General features: G+C 41.7%; 1 protein-coding gene and 1 long non-coding RNA gene across 4 annotated transcripts in view; both read right to left on the minus strand.

Moving 5' to 3' along the window:
• The window catches only part of LOC134614725 (uncharacterized), a 186,035-nt gene that overhangs the window by 22,029 nt on the left and 138,793 nt on the right, over positions 1-25,213 (minus strand). The window lies entirely within an intron of this gene.
• Positions 1-25,213, minus strand: part of MLLT6 (MLLT6, PHD finger containing) — a 64,343-nt gene that overhangs the window by 22,029 nt on the left and 17,101 nt on the right. For 2 of the 3 annotated variants that reach the window (XM_063458816.1, XM_063458815.1), the window contains exons 3-12: positions 24,979-25,033; positions 24,692-24,801; positions 24,439-24,542; positions 23,423-23,531; positions 14,505-14,606; positions 11,522-11,617; positions 11,317-11,437; positions 5,879-6,319; positions 2,148-2,296; positions 1,360-1,465 (exon numbers count right to left, since the gene is read on the minus strand). In XM_063458816.1, coding sequence (XP_063314886.1) covers positions 1,360-1,465; positions 2,148-2,296; positions 5,879-6,319; positions 11,317-11,437; positions 11,522-11,617; positions 14,505-14,606; positions 23,423-23,531; positions 24,439-24,542; positions 24,692-24,801; positions 24,979-25,033 — 1,393 coding nt within the window. The remainder of the gene's footprint in view (positions 1-1,359; positions 1,466-2,147; positions 2,297-5,878; positions 6,320-11,316; positions 11,438-11,521; positions 11,618-14,504; positions 14,607-23,422; positions 23,532-24,438; positions 24,543-24,691; positions 24,802-24,978; positions 25,034-25,213) is intronic. The other variant, XM_063458817.1, reaches the window with a different exon arrangement.

Here is a 25,213-nt window from a genome sequence, read left to right on the forward strand (position 1 = left end):
TTCCGGCAGGACTGAAAGGCAGTGTGCACACTTCCCTTCAGTCCCGCCGGAAACCGGAACCTGAAATTGAAGTTCCTGTACCGCGGTGCGCGCTGTGAAGCCGGCCCACGCTTCAAGACAGGTAAGTAATTATGGGACAAGGGGAGGGAAAGTGCACTAGGGGACACTATGGGAGGGGGGGGAGACACACTATGGGAGGGGGTGGAGAATACTATGGGAGGGGGGGGGAGAATACTATGGAAAGGGGGGAACACTATGGGATGAGGGGGGGACACTATGGGAGGGGGTGGAGAATACTATGGGAGGGGGGGACACTATGGGATGAGGGGGGGAACACTATGGGAGGGGGTGGAGAATACTATGGGAGGGGGTGGAGAATACTATGGGAGGGGGTGGAGAATACTATGGAAAGGGGGGAACACTATGGGATGGGGGGGGATACTATGGGAGGGGGGGAAATTTCCTGGAATTTCCTTCTTAAAATGAGGTGCGTGTTATACGCTAGTGCGTGTTATACGCCGATAAATACGGTACTTCTCATGCTCTCAAATTATGGATATGCATAGAGGCTGACGTCAGTAGTACATTCTAAGAATTTTAATTACTGGAATCTTTTTTAAATAGTGGCAGTCATGCATATATTAAATATCCACATAAATAATCTATATGTAAATGGTGCATGGTGAGCCAACTGGAGTGCAGTATTCACAAGCACAAAGCATTTTAGCTAATGACAACACAGTATGGAAATGCACAACAGAACGGGCTAGTCAGTTGCATTTTACAAAATCATGAACATGTACAATGAGGTGGACATAGGTAATGGTAGGGATCTCAAGTAGCAGATAAATCTGAAGTAGACAAAAAGCCCTGTAATGGTTTGAGGGTAATAGGGGAGGGTGTCTGAAATAAACAAGGGTCTACAGGGATCCGAAATGGGTAGATTGATCTGAGGTGGGTTGAGGAGTTTAAAAATGTTCAGAGCAGACTGACATATCTGGAGAAGTTAATAACATATTAAAGGATCAGGAGGAGTTAAGTTTGTAAAAGTACCAGGAGGAACCTGAAATTGGTTGTGTTGTCTTAAGTGGGAAGACTGAAATAAGCCAGGGACAAGGAGATATGAAGTGTACATAAAGGTTGGAAGTGGGCCCTTAGAAAAGCTAGCTCCCATTGCACATTTATAATGTTGGAAATATCGGTGTCTCAGTAAAGCAAGATAAAGATTGCTTTGGTTTGATCTAAACATGCACTACACTAATCACATCTGCTGTAACCATTTTTGCTAAATCTCTACAAAGCCGTGAAGAATTATGTCAGTATAAATAAATGTGAAATATTTAATAAATCTGAGATTACCTGCACGACTGTTGTCAGCCTGACTAAGAAGAGGAGGCATCGACAGGGAGCTGCCGAAAATATGAGAAGAGGGGATACTGAACGTAGTGCCGGTCAGTGAGAATACCTATAGAGGTGAGTGGTGAAAGATGCAAAATAGGGAGGAAGAAAGGGGTGGGTAAATGATCTATATACCACTTTACACCAAATAGTGCAGCTTGCAATAGCAGCTAACACACACTTCCCAAAATTTAGACCGTAAACAGTTAAATATACCTATAATAGCTATACCACATGCCTGTTTACTTTTAAACAAACTACCCATTAAAACCTGCATTAAGTAGCACACTACAAAGCAAGCTATATTGTAAACACGCATTCTGCAACACATACTTTCTTTACTTTCTCTAAGTGCACTATACTGTTCAGTCTACCCTAACTAGTCCAGAGCAGTGCAAATAATTCCATCAATAAAACATTTCAGCCAGCTATAATGATGCAATGCATGAATATTTTAACTGCACACCACAAAATACAATCAATTGCATAGAAGGTTCACTGGTTAATACAGAACATATATTACACTCAGGATGCATTTCAATTCTCCTTAAGATCTGTCCACATGAAAAACTGTCTTTTCTTAAAAACAGGTATGTCAACTAGTGATGTAGTCATTTTCCAGACTTATCTTATCTTTTTTTATAACTCCTATAACTAACTTCTCAAGTAATATTATTGGCATTTGAGATATTAGTAACCACAGCCCTATATTATCAATTGATGCACGTAGAATGGCACCTATCTCAGACCTGTGTGGTAGAAGCAGTGGGAGATGGAGTGATGGAGCAGGCTCTGCTGTATGGTGGGAGGGAGCTCTGGTGAGACAGGAGGCTGGAAGGAAGCGGTGTACTGCAAGCCGTCCTCACAGAGATGGGGTCCTTATTACTGGTGTATATACCTGAGGTGAGAGGATACGATGCAGGGGTAAATAGAAATGTGAGTGATGAATAAAACCGTGTGCATGTATATTATATCCTAATCATGTAACCACACACTCAATCAAAATAAAATAAAAAAAATCTGGAGAGGTTATAAATTACAATACTGAGCAAAAATTAGTATGTCAATAAAAAGAGTGGATATATTCCATTCTAGTTACTTACAAAATGTTTAACGTAAGCTGTCAAACTCATTCACTACTGAATGGAGAGACAGACTTTTCATGATATTATGAATGTGAATGGAGGGACAGATGTAACATGAAAATTACACCGGTCATCCATTCTTAACTGAACTGTCCAAGCTCCATAACCACTTCAGCCTACTGCAGTAGATATGGAGCCACAGGTGCAGCAGCATTCCCTCCAATACAAGTATTCAAACTGTTTAAGAAGTTGGGTCCAGCGGGTGCTGCTCCCACCTCTCCTCATGCTAGGAGGTTCCACTAGCTCTCCTGCTATGCAGGGCCAGTTCATTGGAGAGAGGATCAGGTGACTACATTCAGCCAATAGGCTAAGCCCAGTACTGCTCAAGCAGAGATCTACTGGCTCTCACTGAGGCAGGTAGTGGCACATGGTGATCCACAGGTAAGCCTTTAGCAAAATGGTTTGACTGATTACATTAGGGGAATACTAGGCTACTTACCATAAACACTACAGTGTTTTCCTATCTCATCTATGTGCCTCAGTGTTATTTCCAGGTTATCTTCTCTCTAGTTTTGTCCCAGAATTTTGTTTCCATCTTATATCTGTTACTCTGACTGTCATTCAGGTTTTAAAAGACAGAAATGAGATGGAATAAACAGCTGGTGAGAAAGACAGAGATAATAAGTAAAAAAGAAAAACACAAAAGTAAACTGGAAAAGAGAGAGGAAGTGAACTGAATATTTGTAATGTTTTGCCTAAGATTCGTCATAATGCTATAAAATTGTGGGGTAACTTTGACTGAGATCTGAAGTCTGTAGCGCCCCAAGCAAAGCCCCAGAAGACAGTGGAACGCTACTGGAATGTGTTTGTACAGTGCAGGAGCCCTCCCAAGGTAAGGCATCACTCTTGTCAGAAAGAGCTGCACTTATGCTACATTGAGCAGACTCGGTGCAGATGGGCTCATTAGTGTCAGCAGTGGCTCTGGAGCCACTGCCAACTTTTTTCCTAATTGTGGCCCCAAGAAGTTTAGAATTGATGTAAATATATCCCCCAAAGACAGCTCATCAGGGGTCAATGTTTGAGTTCATGTGCGTGTGATGCAATATGGTCCAAAATGTTGAAGCAATTCTTTACACTTTGCATCATATGAACACTATAGCATTACAAATATGTATTTCTAATCCTATAGTATAATAGTCACCGTTTAGGTGATGAGACCAGCACTGCCAGGGTTTAAAAAATTTATTTCACTTACCTTCTCTCCCTTGCAGCAACGGTGAGCTCTGGAAAGCTCTGACACTTTGGAGATAGATAGATGGAGATTGATGAGCTCAGCCAATCCAACGCTCTCCTATAGGAAAGCATTGGGAGGCTAGTGCACATGCACAGTAAAACACTGCACCAAACAGGTGGCTTCTCTGAGACAGTCTAATTAAAATACAGTGGGACCTCGGTTTACAAACGCCTCGGTTAACATAATTTTCGGTTTACAAATGAAAATCCATTGAAAATAATGCCTCGGTTTACAAATTTGTTTCGCAATACACAATTGCACCTGGGAGGTTTATAGCACCGCCCCCTGCATGCTGGAGCCTGTTGGTAGCATGTGGCGTCGAGTGTGGAGGTGTTGGAGCGGCTTTTGCATCAAGTTTTGGTGCCATTCTGGAACTTGTTTGCAGTGGTTTTGGGACTTTTTGGAACTTTTTTGGTGCATTTCTCAAGCACTGGAAAGGTAGGGAGCTGAGCTTCATCGTTTGCATGCCTTTTATTGTGTGTTCTGCATTGTGGGTTGGTTTCCATGCCAACTCATTTTGACTTATTTCTGACCTCCAGAACGGATTAATTGGTTTTCAATGCATTCCTATGGGAAACCGCATTTCGGTTTGCAAATGTTTCGCAATAAGAAATATCCCGGAGAACGCATTAAATTCGTAAACCGAGGTCCCACTGTAGTAGAGTTTTACTCTGCTTTTTCATATAGACAGCCATTAGTGGGAAGTTAATCCTGCAAAGTAACCATTGCTGTTCCTGCAGAACAGCAATGTTTTCATCTGCAGGATTAAAATGAGGTGCACGTGATGAAGTTGTCTTGGTGCCTAGTGTTCCTTGAAACTTACCTTTTGTTAAAAATAATCAAGTAAGTTTTTTTGTAAATTTTTTATGTATACATGACACTTTCTATTATTTAGTTGCCCAAACTCAGTAAATATTTTAAAATTAAAAAGTTAGAGGAGGAGAGAATAACACCTAAATATCTTGGCAACAAAGTGATTGTATAAGGACCCTCCCTCATGTGCCCTAATTCTCATGTTCTGAATCACAAATGATTTAATGTGGACTGAAATTATGTTACCTTACTTCCCTTACAACTTGCTATCAATGTCTACATCTTCCCTTCCTCCAATATATTGTCCCTTTATCCCTCTTCTTTCTCCCCATCCCCAATCTAAATTTTACCTAAAATCCTAGAATAATAATAAAAAAATAAACACAAAAAAACTAGTTATGTATAATTATCGTGACATCAATTTGTCACTATTCCTTTTATATAGCTAAGCTTACTGAAGCTCTAAGACACATTCTCTATCAAACAAAACTATGGTCTGTAGCTAGCACTTGTATACAAATCATATTCTGTAGCCCACTATTTCATGGGGAAATGGAATCAGCAAACTCCCTCCCTGCATGGGACATTTATAAACCCGGTACTCTAACCCACAGGGTCATCCTCTCCTCTGTGGGTAACATTGCATGGCTACTTTCACATTTAACAGACAACCATTAACATCACCATTTGCAGGGAACCTCAAAAAGAATTTCCAGCCAAGAGCAAAAAAATATTTTATAGCTGCATCAAAGTACATAGAAAAAAGTGTGTTATTCTTAGAGGTAAGGGAGTAATGAGCAGGTTTTTGTTGGTCTGTTTGATCAAATCATTCTTGACATACGCAAGCCTGAGAAACTGTGAAGATGAATATTACAACAACTCAAAACGATTTTGGATTATCCTTGTGCAATAGGGGTAGATAATAACGTCACTGGGTGAGCAGGTGCCAGTGAGGAGCAATAAAAGGGTGGGAGGAACAATAAGAGGAAATGCGAAGGGCTGAAAGACATAGAATGCGGAGACAATGTGCTTGCATAGGAAGCGACAGTGCAGGCAGAGGTGGGAGGTTAGTCACAGCAAATGGTCACAGACAGCTGTCTGGTAGCAGCCATTTAAAGAAGATATGGACATATGCAGATAAAATTGTCTTCCCTGATATACAAACATTTGCCATGAACAGGTCTATTTACAATACATAAAGAGAGGTTTGTCTTTAGTGCAAAAGAAAAAATACATGATTTGGTATAGGCTAAAGGATTGATTACATTTTACACTAGTTCTCTTTTACCTGAGGAGAGCATGGAGGACTCCATACCGACACAGTGCATGGAGGAAGGGTGTGTGTAATGCCTAGGTGGAGGAAGCAAGGTGGAGGATGCAGTACTGTGGTTTGGATTATTCTTGCTCCCTTTCGGTCGCCCAGGGCCATGTCTGCTCTTCCTGCTACCCTTGTGTTTCTTCTCACGTGGTGGCTCAGTTCCCTCTCTTAACCACTTCTGGGATCGAAGCTCCCCCGGGGAGGGGTCCCATGGCCTGCTGTATTGCATTGAATCGCTGGAGAAACGCATGATTGACCCGAAGCTGGAGAAAGTGAGCTCTGGTGGAGAATGGGGAGTTTGTCTGGATGGACCTCCAACTTCATCATCATCTTCTTCATCATCCTCATATTCTGCTTCTTGCTCCTCCAGTTTGGGAAAGTTGACCAGGTCCGAAGGAGAAGATGCGCTCCCTGTAGCAATACATCTGGTTAAATCCAGTTAAAGGAGAGAAAAGTACACTTATCTTGTCATAAAAAACAACAACATAAAAACAAATTTAGAAGATGAAGCTAGGCAGAGCAGAAAAGTTATTGTGCTGGAAAGTGGAACCACGTCATTCATAACAGTGTGCATAGGAAAAGACAGAGAAATACAGAGCTCTCAGTTGAACAGACTTATTGTATGAAAGGCTGATGTGAAAAGTTTCAGCTATGAAGGAAACTAAAGGAATGAAGACCCTGAAATGGAATCGTATGAGATAGCCAAACTGCACAACGTTTTTAACCCTTTCAGAACCGAAGACGGTTCAGGACCATCATCTGAAACATCCCCTTGAGGATCGATGACGGTCCTGAACCGTCATAACAGAAATATTTACTTATCCGATCGCCGCCATTTCCCCACCAGCGATCGCCATTGCTCCCGGTCTGGGGGGTCTGCCTGACAGCCCAGACTATCCCCCCTTAGCGAATTAGGCCCCTGCGCCATGTTATCGCTCTAACAGAGCGGTCACATGGCCGCAATAGGCGTCCGTGAATCTGCCTGAACTGACAGGCAGTCCACCGGCTGGTGAAAAAATATTTTTTAAAAAGTAATAATAAAGCAGTCAGAGTAATAAAAAAAAAAAAAAAAAAAATATATATATATATATATATATATATATATATATATTAGTATTATAAAATATAAATAAAGTGAATAAAAATAAATTTAAAAAAATAATATATACTGTATGTCATTTTATTCTAACTGTATTTTGATATTAATTTATATATATCTTAGAATATATCTTAGAATATAAACTTAGAATAAAACTTTATATATATATATATATATATATAAATAAATAAAAATAATACAAAATAAATATATATATATATCCAAAATTACATAAATAATTTCATAAATATACACGTAGACTTCAAATATGTAAATATATTTAAATTCTATGTGCATATTTATGTAATTTTTGTACTTAATTAAGTGATTTTATTGATTGCAATTTGAGGGACCTGCCTGACAACCCAGGCAGAAAGTCCAGAGAATTTAATTTGCTAGCACTGTATTTAACCCCCTAACTTTCCATGACACCCTAAAACCTGTACATCGTGGGTAATGTTTTACTGGGGAGACTTTGGCCAGTGTTTGTGACTAAGTGGCTACTAAAAAAGGACTGGACATACCCCATATTGAATACCCTGGGTTGTCTACTTGAAAAAAAAAATATGTACATGTGAGGTGTGATTCAGAGATTTATGACAGATAACAGTGTTACAATGTCACTATTGAAAAATGTTAAAAATATATACCGTATATACTCGAGTATAAGCCGACCCGAATATAAGCCGAGGCCCCTAATTTTACCCAAAAAAACTGGGAAAACGTATTGACTCGAGTATAAGACTAGGGTGGGAAATGCAGCAGCTATTGGTAAATTTCTAAATAAAATTAGATCCTAAAAAAAATATATTAATTGAATATTTATTTACAGTGTGTGTATAATGAATGCAGTGTGTGTATGAATGCAGTGTGTGTATGAGTGCAGCGTGTGTATATGAATGCAGTGTGTATGAGTGCAGTGTGTGTGTATGAATGCAGTGTGTGTTTGAGTGCAGTGTGTGTATGAGTGCAGTGTGTGTATGTGTGCAGTGTGTGTGTGTATGAGTGCAGTGTGTGTGTGTATGAGTGCAGTGTGTGTGTGTATGAGTGCAGTGTGTGTGCATGAGTGCAGTGTGTGTGTATGAATGCAGTGTGTGTGTGTGTGTGTGTGTATTAAAGCAGTGTGTGTGTGTATGAGTGCAGTGTGTGTGTATGAGTGCAGTGTGTGTGTGTATGAGTGCAGTGTGTGTGCATGAGTGCAGTGTGTGTGCATGAATGCAGTGTGTGTATGAGTGCAGTGTGTGTGTATATGAATGCAGTGTGTGTGTGTATGAATGCAGTGTGTGTGTATGAATGCAGTGTGTGTGAGTGCAGTGTGTGTGAGTGCAGTGTGTGTGAGTGCAGTGTGTGTATGAGTGCAGTGTGTGTGTATGTGTGCAGTGTGTGTGTGTGTGTGCAGTGTGTGTGTGTGTGTATGAGTGCAGTGTGTGTGTGTATGTATGCAGTGTGTGTGTGTGTGTGTGTTTTGCAGTGGTGGGGGGGTGGGCAATTTTATTATTTTATTTATTATTTTTTTTTATTATTATTTTAATTTTTTTTTTTCATTATTATTTCTTATTATTATTTTTTATTTAATTATTATTATTTCATTTATTTTTTCGTCCCCCCTCCCTGCTTGCTAGCTGGCCAGGGAGGGGGCTCTTACTCCCTGGTGGTCCAGTGGCATTGGTAGTTCAGTGGGGGGGGGGGCGAGAGGGGGGCTGCAGAGAGCGTTACTTACCTTTCCTGCAGCTCCTGTCAGCTCTCTCCTCCTCCGCGCCGTCCAGTCAGCTCTTCTGTCAGCTCTCGCGAGACTTACACTGGGAGCTGACCGAGGTGCTGAACGGACGGCGCGGAGGAGGAGAGAGCTGACAGGAGCTGCAGGAAAGGTAAGTAACGCTCTCTGCAGCCCCCACAGCCCCTGTCTGTATTATGGCAATGCAAATTGCCATAATACAGACTATTGACTCGAGTATAAGCCGAGTTGGGGTTTTTCATCACAAAAAATGTGCTGAAAAACTCGGCTTATACTCGAGTATATACGGTACTTTGAAACAGCAATTTCCTACTTATAACTTCCTACTTATAACTGTGTGTTTTTAAACTCAGGACACAATTTTGAATCTATTTACCAGTTTTTTCATTAGCTTTTGTAGATAAGTAAAAGATTTTTCAAGTAAAAGTAAAAAAACAGGCCGTAGCAGGCCGGACATGCACATACAAATGATATGAATTGCAAGGATTCTATGAGATTAACTATTATTTCATCCCTGAAGGAGTGAATGTGAGATGGACTAGCATTCCATCACTGAAAGGGTTAAAGTACAATTCACTATCTTGTACTTTCCCATGGATTTACTTGCTGTGACCCTAGAGGTAGCAAGATTTTGCCATCACCCTATTTCCTGCAGTGACCAAGGAGTAGCAGGCTGGGCAGGCACATACAGAGCATATATATGGATATAACCCCTTCTACCCTTCATTCTGAAGGTTTCGATAGTGTAAGAAGAGCTTAAATATAAGCCTTTTTGAACTACAGTAATTAATACCCTTCTAAAGACCATGGAAAAGTATATCCTTGGCTACCTTTACAGAGTTGAGATGTCTTTTTTCCTGGTCTATTTCTAATTAGATGATAATTCAAGTTCATTGTACCATGGAGGTTCTAGGTTCTTCAATCCAGGACTCATCTAGGAATTAGCCACAACACCTCAGAGATATGTCTCAGTACTCTCTGATCTCTCATTCTCGTGAAAGGGCTTTGATATGGAGGTATTTACATTTCTGTCGGCTGTATTTATATGATCCCACGGTTAACCATTGCTCCCAGTGGAATTCTACCCTGTTTTTTTTTTTTAGGGCCCTTTGAACCATGAGAGTATATCTCTCCACAACTGCTTAATATTAAGTTAGCTCTATCGGTGACATTAGCATGGACTGAAGGATAGTAGATCCTCAAGCAATATTTTGCATAGAACCCTTTACTGCCTTCCACAATATATTTAAAGCCTATTGATTAGAATGTATAGTCAGTAATAAAACTTTCTCCTCCTGTCCTAGACAGATGTCTTAAGATCTATTTCTATAGATCCGCTTGCTGGATTTCTTCTGATAGTCTGTTTATCTTTACTAATAGATCATAAAGATCTTCACGACTCTATATAAGCCATCCACAGATGGATAGTCTTGGCTGTTTTTTAGACTACTAAGCCCCAGGGGTTACAGTACTTTAAGGTCTGTTTGCGCTCTAGAGCAATTTCTCCCTCTTGAGCATCGGTTTCCCTGGAACTTGTAGGTACATGGCTGCTTGGCCCTCAATCAATTTTCAGACATTTTTTTTGGTACATTTGAGTTGGTCAATTTGATGTGTCAATAGTGGGCAATCAGTTTTTAATTTCCAATGTCCTTATGAGGTGTGTGTGTGTGTGCGTTTTGTCAATTTGCGTTCATATTTTGGAAGTCTTGTGTGCTTCTTTCCCTCCCCTGGTTATTGCTTGGATATTACCCATTGTTGTGCTGCCATGGATATGGCCAGGAAAAAGGAAAATGTATTCCTACTTATCATAATTTTCATTTCCTGGTCATAGGCCATGACATCACAAAGATCCCGCCCTGGGATATTGCTGGAAACAAGACTGAGGGTGGGAGGGGCAAGAGGGGTTACTTATACCTTCTGTTTTAATCAGGTTCCTGTCTAATTAGGGATACGGAGGAGCTACCCCATTGTTGTGCTGCCATGGCCTATGACCAGGAAAAGAAAATTACGGTAAGTAGGAATACATTTTCCTTTATAATTTCTATGGTACAACGTACAACATGGCCAAATCAGTCCGGTCCTTAAGGAGTTAAACTGTTGAAACATAAAAGCCACGGGTTCTTTACTTGGCAGAATCATCTAAGCTTTGTATCATTCATAATAAAATAAGCACCGCTCATTTGGGTACCAATACCATCTATTCCAGAACACGACTGAAATTGAGAGATCTCATAACATTCTTACTGGAAAAATAGTTTCATTATAAACATCCACAGATGCAGTTTCAACCAGTTCAAACAACCAGAGATGCAGTTTCATTTGAATAAAAAATGGGAGGTATGAATTCATTAAATAATTAAAGATAAGAAGATTATCTCCTGTGTGAGAAATGGTAAAATAGTGTAGATAATATTAATAGATATTCAGATGGTGCCCGTGAAGGTGAGCTAGGGATGGTATGTCATGGAAATGACAAGTCATAGCATTTTGTACCTCTTTCCTTGCTAAGAAGATTAACATACAATAAGGGCAATGTTTGGGAGTGGAAATTAGGTATTAAAATGCTACTTGTACCTATAGGTGGGGCACCCCCAGAAGTTCCTTTTCCATTCCCAGTTTTGCGACCTCTGTGGGTTTGTTTCTTTGATTTCACATCTGACCTGGAGACCTCTGTACTGTCTGTACTACTCTCTAACTGTAGACAAACAGAAATGGGTGAGGGTGAATTATTTAAAAAGAAGGACACTTAGTAATTGAGAACCTATTGTAGACTAAATACCTTCTCTGCAGTGATGGGCAGCAGGGCAGGAGCTGTCAAATGACCAGGGGAATCACGATGCTTCCTATGCCGGACCCGTTCCCTGTCCTTATGACTCTAATGCAGAAAGAGAGAGGTCATATAAACGATGAAAGCAGGTAAAAAGCAACAAAAAAAAGAGCACTTTGTTTAGCCATTTAAGCTCTTTTATACAAAGTGCATAGCTAGATAGCCCATGAGCTTACAATCTAAAGGATACCGTGGTGATTTGAGACAAGAGGTAGCAAGGGAAATTTGGAATGCCGACACCATACTACAGAACATAAGAAAGGGTTAGCTTTTCTTATTTAAGGTGCAACAACTACCAAACTAGCCAATACAAACCATTGTGTGGAAAACTATTCACAAACAGGACTTTACATAGGACACAAGGTCATGTGTTTAGACTGGAAGAAAGAAGATTTAGTCTAAGGCAAAGGAAAGGGTTTTTTACCGTAAGAACAATAAGGATATGGAATTCTCTGCCTGAAAAGTGGTTTTATCAGAGTCCGTACAGATGCATTCTTGCAAAAACAGAATATTCAAGGATATAATTTTTTAATATAGGGTAAATGCTTCTTGATCCAAGGATTATTCTGACTGCCATTCAAGAGGGAATTTTTTTCCTAGTCTGTTGCAAAATTGGAAGTGCTTCAAATTTTTTTTATTTTTTTTGCCTTCTTTTGGATCCACAGCAAAGTAACAAATATGAGGAAGGCTGGACTTGATGGACACGTCTCTTTTCAGCCGATGTAACTATGCAACTCTGATGACAAATCATAGTCATACCTAAATTTAACATGTAAACAGTGCAAGGTTATCAAGTCATTTGAAAGGTCAAAATGTTGTAGTGACTGTATTTTCAAAGATCTAATAAATGAAGTACTAATAACGTTTTTATTTGCCCCAATATGGGGCAGTCTCCATCTGGTTTGTGTGATCAAGATTAATTGAACAATCTACAACATTGCTTTGAGATTTTGTGAGAACCATTTATTATTCAAAATTATATCAATTTTCAGTTACTGACTATAAACCTAGGGAGTTTTATGTAAATTTTGAAAACTATTAAAAAACATAGTTTTCCAACTGATATCGGTCAACCTAAAACACATATATAAATTAAAGCAAAAATATGGCAAGAGGGAGAGTAGACCACAGCGGGCAAACCAACATGATAGTGCAGATTTAAAGGGATCATCGAGTTTCCTAAAGATCTTAAGATAGCTTTAGTATTTAAGTTATTAACTATACAGCTACATAATAATTATGGAAACGAAAATAAAACTATCTTATAATTCTGAATATTCACAGACGCTTATTTTGTAAAAGGTGCAGAAGTCATGAGAAATCTACAATTTTTTAAATGACCATAGTAATTTAGTGGCTCCTTTCACAAATGGTTTGAACTACTGTTTAAAGTGAAGTGAGTGTTTCTTACAGAGAAGCTTTGTATTCAGTGCTTCTCTTAGAAACCCTGTAGGGTTGATTATGGCGATTGCCGCGCACTCACAATGTGTTACAATGCAGGCATCTGACTTGCAAAGGCTTCTCATTTAGATTTATTGGAAAGTCTTTAACCCCTTAAGGACCAAACTTCTGGAATAAAAGGGAATCATGACATGTCACACATGTCCTTAAGGGGTTAATTTGACATCCTCAGAAGGTTTGGGCTGGGTTAGAAGGTGAGGGTGTGCAATGCTGCAGACAAGAGATCTGTAGGTTCTACAAGCTATTTTTAGCTATACCTCCAAAAACCCATATTTACATGCATGCACATTTCTTTGGGGTGTATCGACTAAACAGTGAATTGTGTTTATTTTTATTTGGGCAGTGGAGTTATCAAATGTCACTTCTTTATTAAATAGTTTATTCAATTTAATGAAACAATTATGTTTTTTAAGGATGTTTGCAGTGTGTTGTTTTGTTTTAGAGAAAATCTCACATTTTTATCTGGCCATGTTGGGTCAGATTCTGGTATTTGACCAATTGCTGTAGTGTCACACATAGAAATAACAGCAGGCAAGTTAGGATGAGCAGCAGATAGTCAGACAGAGTCTGACCCAACTTGGATGCTCAGCCAGATAAAAAGTGAAATTATCTAAAAAACAAAACAAAACAATATACATCATTTAAAAATGTTTAATGAAGTTTCATTAACTATAAATGTATTAAATTTGTTAAGTTTCATTACATGTAAATAAACTTTTCAAAAACAGGAAAATTGTTTCAAAAACAGTGAAAATTTGATGACAGTCAGCCATTAAAGGGAAACTCCAGTGCAGGGAAAACAATCCGTTTTCCTGGCACTGCAGGTCCCCTCTCCCTCCCACCGCCCAATCCTCGGTTCCTGAAGGGGTGAAAACCCCTTCAGTCACTTACCTGAGGCAGCAACGATGTCCCACGTCGCTGCTGCTTCTTCCTCGGCACTACTCCTCCCTGTGATTGCGTCGGCCGGTGGGCAAGACTGATCCTGCCCACCGGCGGGGAGACCTAATGCGCATGTGCGGCAATGCCGCACATGCGCATTAGAGCTCCCCATAGGAAAGCATTGAAAATGCTTTTCAATGCTTTCCTATGGGGAAATGAGCGACGCTGGAGGTCCTCACATAGCGTACTTGAAAAGGAACAGGTTTCCTGTGCTATGATCCAGGAAGTGCCCTCTAGTGGCTGTCTAGTAGAAGAAACGGCAGTAATTACACTTGCAGGGTTAAGAGTAGTGGGAGTTGGCACCCAGACCACTCCAATGGGCAGGAGGAGGTGGCAGATTGACTTTAATGGTTTGAGGTTATTCTGTTCGCCCCAGAAACAAAAATGGTATTAGATAAAAAACATATATAGGTAACTCATTTCTGCTATTGCAAATACATAGTTCACACTGTAAAGAATTATAAATATTCCTATAAGATAAAGTTCAGCTGGGGCCACATTACCCTCCTTGTTATTAATATAAAGAAACACATACCCTTTTCTGACGCTCTCGGTATAGAACTGGCTTCTCCAAAGCAGGGGACTCAGATCGGCTACAGCGGCCTGGGATAAATGGACAGGTGAGACGGGTAACCTTCTGAAGAAGTATAATGGGGTGGTGAAGGGAAAAAATAAAGACAGTTAGAGAGGGTGACTGATAAATAGAGATGCTAAGGGAAGTGAGATTTTAGGGCAATATTTTACAACTTGGTTGTTAATGAGTATTAGGATTTTTTTTTAGAAAATCTATGCTTATTCAATGAAATAAACTGACAAACACCAAAACCCAATTCTCTACATACCGTACCTCAAAACAGAATGCACCTTGTCATGGTTGAATATATATTTCCTACCTGTTCTATGTTAAATTTTGTATATATTGTGTATTAATATTGGTTTTGTATTTTATTGTACCCTAATGTATCAATGCAATGTTTTAAGGACCCAGGACATACTTGAAAACGAGAGAAATCTCAATGTATCTTTCCTGGTAAAATATTTTATAAATAAATAAATAATATTGCTATGACCGTCTTGGATACCTGAATAAAGGTCACTGGCATGTAAATAATGCTGCTGTTTGGAAATATTTCATAATTTTGTTGCTCACACTAAAAATCTGAGAACAGTGAACTCTGGAATGTACTAGCTAATTTTAAAAGCAAATACTAAGGTGCCCATCCATTGAACTGAATGGTGCAGCATGCTTATACACAAGAAAATGACCACTAAATAGATGGGCATCATTAGTTGGCCTGAAACAAGAGTTCTAGGCGGGTTAATGTCAATTCTGCACATATTTTAATCAGCTGACGCTCAGTCAATGAATGGCAAAGGAACTAGCACCTGGCTTCTGATGAATTTAGGTGCGTGTCACCAGACCTGCAAGGACCTATGAGGCCGGGGGAAATACAGGTTGTAGATGTGCCCATTACTGGGGAATGGGCAAGGGTACTCCACATATCGCAAGGACACTGTAGGCCCCAAGACCACTTCAGCTCATTGAAATTGTCTGGGTGCAAACTCCCATCACCTTTAACCCTGAGCATGTAATTATTGCAGTTTTTATAAACTGCAATAATTACCTTAAAGGGTTAAGTCCTCCTCTAGTGGCTGTCTACCAGACAGCCCCTAGAGGGACTTCCAGGTTCTTAGACGACTTTTAGTCGTCTAAACCAGTGCTCCCCAACCTTTTTATCGCCGCGGACCGGTAAACATTTGATAATTTTTCCGTGGCCCGCTTGTTTTGATTTAATAAGACAAAAAAAAACCAAACAGTCACATATATTAAAAAAAACACGCAGACACATACATAGTCAGAAAATCACAAACACAGTCACATAAAGACATAGACTCAAAATTGTGTGTATGTGTGTGTGAGCGGTGCAGTGTGTATGTGAGGGTGGCAGTGTGTGTGAGAGTTGCAGTGTGTGTGTGGGGGGCAGTGTTTGTGGGGCAGTGTGTGTAGTGTGTGTATGGGGGAAATGTTTGTGGGGCAGTGTGTGCAGTGTGTGCAGTGTTTGTGGGGCAGTGTGTGTAGTGTGTGTATGGGGCAGTGTGTGTATGGGGCAATGTGTGTAGTGTGTTTATGGGGCAGTGTTTGTGGGGCAGTGTGTGCAGTCTGTGTATGGGGCAGTGTTTGTAGTGTGTGTATGGGGCAATGTGTGTAGTGTGTGTATGGGGCAGTGTTTGTGGGGCAGTGTGTGTATGGGGACAGTGTTTGTGGGGCAGTGTGTGTAGTGTGTGTATGGGGCAATGTGTGTAGTGTGTGTATGGGGCAATGTGTGTAGTGTGTGTATGGGGCAGTGTGTGTAGTGTGTGCATGGGGGCAGTGTTTGTGGGGCAATGTGTGTAGTGTGTATGGGGCAATGTGTGTAGTGTGTGTATGGGGCAGTGTGTGTAGTGTGTGCATGGGGGCAGTGTTTGTGGGGCAATGTGTGTAGTGTGTGCATGGGGCAGTGTTTGTGGGGCAATGTGTGTAGTGTGTGTATGGGGCAGTGTGTGTAGTGTGTGCATGGGGCAGTGTTTGTGGGGCAATGTGTGTAGTGTGTGCATGGGGCAGTGTTTGTAGTGTGTATGGGGCAGTGTTTGTGGGGCAGTGTGTGTAGTGTGTGGGCAGTGTGTGTATGGGGGGTAAGGAGGCTTTTTTTAAATTTATTATTTATATATTCATGTCCCCCCTCCCTTCTTACCTTTACTGGGAGGAGGGGGGACATTTCTTAGTCCCTGGTGGTCCGGTGGGGAATCCCTGGTGGTCCGGTGGGGATTCCCTGGTGGTCCGGTGGTGGTGAGGTGAACTCTAGCCCAGTTACAGGGCTAGAGTTCACTCTCGCGAGATTTGGAGCGTTGCCGTGGTTACCGCGGCAACGCTCCAAATCTCGCGAGAGGAGGACCCGGAGGAGCTGCAGGTAAGAGCTTCCGGGTCCTCTCTCACTCCCCTGCCGGCTGCCAGCAATGTGCCTGCAGACCGGGGAGGGAGATCTCTGATCTCCCCTCCGGTCCGCAGGCACATTACAGGGCTGGCACTTGGGCAATGCCAGCCCTGCATTAGCCGGCAGGCTCGCACACCCCACACCCCTGGGCGGCCCGGTACCGTTTGATCCACGGACCGGTACCGGTCCGCGGCCCGGGGGTTGGGGAACACTGGTCTAAACAACGCTGGACATTCTCACGCTATGCATGAGAACTTCCAGCGTCACCGGAATTCCCATAGGAAAGGACAGAATAATGCTTTCCTATGGGGAGATCCTAATGCGAGCGTGGTAATTGCTGCGCATGCGGATTGTGTCTCCCCGGCTGACGGGGGAGGAGCATGGGCAGAGCTAAGCCAGCACCGAGGGACATCGGTGCTGGACCCAGGTAAGTGACAGAAGGGGTTATGTGACAGAAGGAGGGGTTGTCTTGATAATGGGGGAAGCTATAGTGCCCCCTAAGCCCCCCCCCCCTTTTTTAAATTCTTTATTTTATTGGTGCATTATTAGGTTTCATGCATTATATTGACATTTACAGGAGATAAAGCAGTTTGGTTTATAAGAGTATACATTTCAAAGTATTTGTCAAGTTGGTCAGCACACATTTTTACTTTTATACATGTGCGTAATAATTGCGGATATTAGTGCTTACATTTGCTCCTGGGCTTATAGCCCTTCATGGAATAGCGTTACCCCTTATTTCTACTCGTTTTAGTTGGGGTCTCAAGTTCGAACCATTGGTGAGGCTACGTATTGCTATGTGTAGGTGCACTATTTTGTGTTATTCATGAGTAGTCAGGGGTTAGTTCTACCAGTGGTTTTCTGTGAATTGCTTTTCACCCTTTTTGTGCTAGTCGGCCGTGATGGAGTGTTAATGTGAGGTCACGTCTGTTGCCAGGATTGTAAAAGCCCCTAACTTATGAGGCAACGAGGAGGGGGGAGGTAGGGAGCTTGTTTGGAGCCTCACTAAGTTAGTGAGGTGTTGTGTGGTTGTCATCGGATGTGTGTACACCATGGGGATGAAAAACAAAAGTTATAACTAAACAGCTTAACTAAAAGATTAACAGTACTGTGTACAGGCATAATAGGTTCCGGCCTAGCCGGGTTGGCTAATTTCGCATGCAGCCATTGTCAGGTCTCCGAGTCCGTTCTTGGGGCACGGGGGTAAATGGTCTTGTGGTGGCTGGGTCTCCCATCTGGGATATTCCTGTCTGGGCAGTTGTCTGGGGTGCGTCCGGTAGTCCTAGGAGTGTGAGGACTGCAAGTATGTCCGCCTCCGATGTGGCTCTGTGAATAGTCCCGTTGTGCGTGATTAGCATAGTCCGAGGCACGCCCCATCTGTACTGTATGCCTGTGGTCCTCAGGCGGCTTGTTAGATGCTTTATCGATCGTCGCCAATGCAGTGTTGCTCGAGTTAGGTCTTGGAAAAAAAGCAGGTGTGAATTTTCGAATGGTAGGGGAGTCTTGCCTCTGATTGCTGCCATTATTGCTGCTTTATCTTGTGATGTGGCACATTTCAGGATAACGTCTCTTGCCTCTGCGGCAGGTGTGTTGTTTCCTGCTGGTAGGCGAAATATGCCCTCTAGTGTGAGTTTTCTGGCTATAGCTGGTGGTAGTATGGTGGTTAAAAGCCTTCTTATAAAGTGGGGCAACTCCTCTGGGGTGATTCCTATCGGCACTCCCCTGAGCTTGATATGATTGCGGCGCAGGCGGTCCTCTTGGGTGGCCACCTGTGTCGCTAGTGCTTGATGGGCTGTCTGCAGGGCTTCGGTGAGATTTGACGCCCCACTGGTCAGTGCTTGTATATCCCCTTCCATAGCACACACCCGCTCCGCAGTTTGGTGTACATCAGTCTTCAGGGTTCCAATATCTGTGGCCAGCAAGGATTGTATCTCCTGCATCCATTTTTGCAGGTCTTATTTTGTGGCGAAGGTGTTGTCGCCCAGGCCTGTGCAAGCCAGGGGTGAGTTGGGTCGTGTGTCCTAAGACCTTGGCTCCAGTGAGTGAGCTGTCACCGGTAGTGCGGGCGGTGGGCTTTCTGTGGAGGTTCTGATGACGGCCATTTTGGAAGGTACTTGTCGTTGCAGCATCTCTCCGATATTTGGCTGGTCTGCTGCTAAGGCCGAGTGCTGTTTCTGCGGGCGGCGCCCCATGGTTACAGTGGTGCTGCTGTGTGTTGGGGTGACAATCTTCCCCGAGACCAGGTGGTAGTGTGTCCCGATGCTGTCTAGGAGAGTCTCCAGGCTGTATCTCGTGTGTGTGAGGTAGGCCCGGTGTTTCTGTTTCACCTTTCCTGTCTTTGTTTGGTGAAAGAAAGGCATCAGTCGACTCCTCTCGGTTTCCCTAGACTCGCAGTAGTGTTAACGTTGTCAATTGGGTTGAGATGCTCGTGATATTTACAGATTAATCGTTGCGAGGTCGTGAGCCGATGGAGATGGCGTCCGTTCAGCTCTGCTCCCAAGCCCCACCCCCCTGCAAGCCCCCTTTTTCTATATACCCCTAAATAAAATTTGCAGGAAAAAAAACAAACATATTAAATAGTAAAAATATAAAAATAACCACTGTATTGCCCGTTGCAATGAACAGCAACTATCCTTGACAGGTATATGATAGCTTGCAAAGGGCGCGTATGCACATAGACGTGCTACGCTTGGCAACCACGGGCCAACGACTTGATCACATAACGAACCTCATTACCAACGCACACGGCCCCTCGCCTTAAACAACACCACCCATGGGGAGAATGGCACCGCCATCCACTCCGTTTTCCTTCTTCTATACCCCCTTTTCTTTTCATTTTTTGCTTGGTGTTAAGCTTTTAATGAAGTTAGGAAGTTATAAAACTTAAAAGTGACAGTACATTATATTGCAGAGACCGCACGAACCGCCACAGTAATACAATGTTAACAAAGGCTTCTGCGTAAACTACAACACTGTAAACACAAAATATTGTATTGCATAAATAAATGCTGGCTTCTGCGTAAGCCCTCATAATGTTACAACAATTGGGTACCATTTTTCGTCACGACCGAAATAGATATTTCTCAAAAAAAAAAAAATAATAGTGACGGAACATGAACATACCTGCAATTTTGAATAAACAAGCCTGCGATACTATGTTAATATTGGCTTCTGCGTAAGCCGCAATGTTGTCCAACCATAAAATTGTTTTACTATGCCAATACAGGCTTCTGCGCAAGCCATGCCATTGCAATACCAACTGCACATTGTTACGTGTCACGACTAAAAATAAAGAATTAAAAATATATATATATATATAAAAATAATAATAATTTAATGGAATGTTCTTTTAAGAAAACACTGTGCATTAAAATCTTGACATTTCAAAAGCTAAGGAAGAACTGTAGCCTGGAATTGGACAAAATGTATCCAGTCAATTTGCAGGATTAATTATTAGGCACAGAAAACCTCTGGTTGACCACAACCATATTTTTACAAAGACAGACTCAATGGGTTTAACATATAATAATATTTTTTTTCTCTCAAAATAATGCAGTAATACTAAAAGTTATCTACGTTTTAGTATGAAAATCTACGTACAACAACATATTCCAATAAACTATTGAAGGGATAAAGAGAACGTATTTGACATTACAAATATTACATAAAGAAAAGTCTATGACCACAAGCTATTGATTTGTGTATTTTTATCTTGGATGTAACGGACAAATATCACAATATGATAGTTGATGGGAAGAGCCATCCTGAGTGTATACGTTCCATTTGGATATAATGTAAGAGTTTTATCATTGCCATCGGGCACTATTTGGTCGTGTGTTGCTCCTGATTTACCTATGCTACACCGATTACTTCTAACGATTGTTACTTTGAAGTGGGATTGTACTACAAATACATAATTTGCCAAGTTGAGTCAACTAGAGTATGTGTGTATGTTACATATGTTATGTTAGAATGTTAAGCTATGTTAGAATTCTGTAGTTATATAGTATTTTGTGACTTTACATAATTTGGAAGGTATTTTTTTTGTATCAGGGATATGGGTGACATTGCGGAGTCCAAGCAAATCCCATGTGGGAATCCTATAACTTCACCTATCATCGCTGATCTTTGGAATGTTTCTAATAAATGTGAATGCCGTATCAGGGCTCAAAATTTGAAATCCTGTGCTACTAGCCAGAACTAAAAGTTACTTGCCACTGCTAACTATAGTAAACACACCATAAGTACATTTCTACCAACCTGAATTAAATTATTACTCAAATTGGCTAGTGGCATGTGGAAATGCTGAGCCCTGGAATATAATACCTAATAGTATCTGTATTTTAAGATTAACAATATTGCACAGTTGTCATATACTTTTGGCTTTCTATCGCATGAAAACTTTCTATCACCCTATAATGCAATGTGCACATCACAAATATGTCAAAGGAAAAAACATTTAAAAAAAAAAGTAAAAGTCTATTAAACAAAGGCCTTTCAAGAGTCATAATAGGAAGTAATTAAATATGAATGCTGCAGTTTATTACAGCAGAAAATTCACATCCATTAACAAAAGAACCCCAAACTATTTTCTGGGGGCGGGGCCTAACCGCAGAGCTGTGCAGACGCTCATCTCAGCAGCTCCTACTAAACCGGGCACTTAACGCCAAAAATAACCGCCAAACAGGCACTTAATCATGACGCCAAAGCTACCACTCGAGAGAGGATACCGAGGTGCAGAGATCGGTACCTCTCAAGCGACAAACCGAGCACAGCACACAATGAGGCCTACAAGCGTGGCAGGCGCAAGGGAGGGGGCCGCTCCCCAGCAGCAAGGCCACGCCGGAAAGCTGACTGGAAGCCCTCGTTCCCCCCACTCTAGACCGGTGGGGGTCATCCCGGTCCACCTCCAACCAACTCCCGGCAAAGCAATGGCCCAGTACCGGCTACGTGGAGCCCAAAAGCTACCGTTCCTGCAACCTCCAAGATGGCAGAAGCCTCTAGCGCCGCCGACACGTCTAACGCATGGCGGGAAACTGAGATGCGACTAAACAGTATATTCAATGCTTTCTGGGAGTCCCTAGAAGCCCACATGAGGGGCTCAGAGCCTGAAGAGATCCCCCAGACTTTGCCACAGGGTACCCCACAAGACGCCAAATGGGGAAAAACAGCAGCGCGACCCCAACGGCAGACGCAGCAAAAGGGCGACACTAACCCGAACCAGCAGGGGCAGAGGCAGGACGCACAACCCAAAAAAGCGGATGATGGAAGGCGGCGGGTGGCCAAACACCGGCATATCCCAGGCAAGGCGGGGAAGCAGAGGGAACCGCTGAAGACAAGCACCAGACCACCCCAACCAAGGCAGGTGAAGCTACACTCAGCACCCACAGCAACTCAGAACAGCCCAGGAGATCTCAGCACCCACACACCAAGGAGATCGCACCAGCTGCACCACCTACAGCAGGGGGTACTCACCCAGCCCCGTCAAGGCATCGGCTGACCCCAAAGGGACTGAGACTCTAACCCAGGCATAGTATCAGACACATAACTCTTTGACCCACTGGATCTTACACGAATGTCTGCTGACATATATCATTTATTTCGTTTTCTTATTTTGTTCAGTTTTGCTTCTTAAAATCCCATCACTCGCAGCCAAAATGGAGGTCTGCATATTAGGCTAAGATGTAGCTAGGGGGCTTTACTTTTATTTTTTACTTTTCAAATCAGTGTTTTCTCCTCATGTTCCACACAGTTTACCCTCTAGCACTGTACTTATCTAGCTTGTATACTTTTCATAAAATACGCAGATCAAGCTAACAAGTTCAAATGCAATTTGTATTCAATAGAAGTCTATACTTGAGCATCTATACTCAAAAAATGTGCACTACTTCGAATGCCATTATTGTAAAATCAATGTGTTATGTCCACGCTTACGTATGCTATTGTGGCAGAGTAAGCTGCTATGTTCACTCTTGCACGCAAAAATAAAGAATTAAAAAAAACTATTTTCTGCCTGAAGATTGGTCATGCCTTTGGGGGAAAAAATCTGTTTGTTTGTTTTTGAAGAATTGTGTACACTGGCCCATTAAAGGTATACTATAGTGTTAGGAATATAAATGGTTACAAACCCTTTAGTAACTTACCTGATTCCAGTGCCTATGTCCCTCGGCACTGTGTCGTTGCTCCACCTCCTCTGAATCGGAGTGCCGTAACATCAAGAAAGCACCTCTAGTGGCTGTCTGATTGACAGCCACTAGACGCAGTCTTAGTCCTGCAAGGTAAACATTGCAGTTTCTCTAAAACTGCAATACTAAAGGGGACAGGGACACTGCACCCAGACCACTTTAATGAGCTGCAGTGGTCGGGGAGACTATAGTGTACCTTTAACTAAGGGTCACATATGCTATGGGTCACAAATGCTATGAATTAGGGAACCTAGTGGGACTAAGCAGGGTATACCTGTACGTATTAAGCAGGGTACCTGTGGGTCTCTCACCATCTTGCTGAAATGGTACTTGCAATATCCTATGTATTTGACATTATCCACCTCCTGAGCCTCCTCTTCACATAGCAGGCCAGCCATTTGAGCACTGTGATGGAAGGAAATGTACAATGTTTATTTAGTATCAAGTGCTGCTTTCTAAACAAAATAATTTCAAGTAGTGCCTTTCCAGCACTACCTCTATCACCCTTACTCTCAAATATAATGTGTCCTAAGTCAAAGCACTTCAACTTTACAGCCTCTACATGCTGAAGCCACCTCCTCAACTTGAAAGTCTCCTCAAGCATTGCACCTTACCTTTACAGACCCTGAACCTGACCCATATATAGTCAAGCATCAATTATTTCACATTCTCAAATCCAACATTTTTGTTTCACTGTACCAACTTACTCATCATTAAGATACTTTCTAAAGTCTGTCATCTTGTTGGGATCTGTTCTCTACTGTTTCAGATCCATCCCCATTGCACTAATTCAAGATGACAATTTAATATGTGTCATATACAATGCTTCCTAGTGTAGTGTTCAGTGGCAGCACAGTTAATCCGTTCTATGTCCTATACGTAACACAACTACTTGTCTCTTATGTGCAGTATACATCCATAGTGATCTCATGATCACAAGTCTCATATTTGCCTACAGAGTATCTGAAAGTACAAGATAAGTAATACATATTATCCTAAATAAAAAACACAAGCAAGCAATAACATAAGCAATAACATAAGTTACATAACTAACACACTATTTCAAGTCAATCATAGTTAATTTGCTCTGCTAATATACACTGCTCAAGCTTAGCACAAATAAATACTAACTCCATTACAATCTATACATATGGTTAAGACAATATTTCAAGTACAAATCATGACCAATAACATAAACCACATTTTGTATTTCCTGTTAAATATAGCTGATGGAAAGTATATGACTACTGCATGACCACAGCATTCCCACTCATCATGACGTGTAACATGGCTATCTCTACTTACTACTTACCACGTCACGTGAAATGCCTGCCGGCAGCCATGCCGATTGCAAGTCATACAGGCACCAGATGCAGCTCTGCTTTCTCGTCCTTGTTCCTCACAGATATAACAGGTCTGAGGAAATAATGACAACAATACAATAAGGGTTAAATGACAGATGTAATACAGATATACAGTCCTGGTCAATAAGTGATGAGGGACACCAGAACACGGGGTCATTGAGTTGAGTTTTGTTACAGCAAACATTTGTCTTGGGGGTGTACCTTATTGAAACGTTCATGAGGCACATACTGCAACACTATGGGTTCCATGGTCAAGACATTAGCAAACTGGACCTCTGGGATATACAGAGCACATACCACATGTGCCCAACCTACAAAAATAGAGAACAAGATAAAAGATACATGAGAAAAACAGACTGGATGAGATGGCAGTGAAATAAAAATATTTGAATTACGAAAGGACAAATTGCAGTCATTGCAGGAGAGAGCTTCTCCCAAGTCTAGTTTTTTTGTGTAGTCCCTAAGCAAACCCCAATTTTACAACTCACCTCCATTGTCAGTTCTTTTCAGTGCTCCCTCTTTATGTGGGCACAGGTCACACCTCTATAATAACAGATGAGAGGGAAGGTCAAGTATAAGTATTACAGTTAGGATTCACAATATCACAAAATAATTTTAGCTGGAAAAATCATAAAGGTTAAATACAAAGGACCCATGATAATGATTACTGCATGACCTGGGCAATCGTCTTTGGGACAGGATCTTAAATGGGACACTACAGTC

Source organism: Pelobates fuscus, chromosome 6 (assembly GCF_036172605.1).
Source record: "Pelobates fuscus isolate aPelFus1 chromosome 6, aPelFus1.pri, whole genome shotgun sequence".
Classification (NCBI taxonomy): Eukaryota; Metazoa; Chordata; class Amphibia; order Anura; family Pelobatidae; genus Pelobates; species Pelobates fuscus.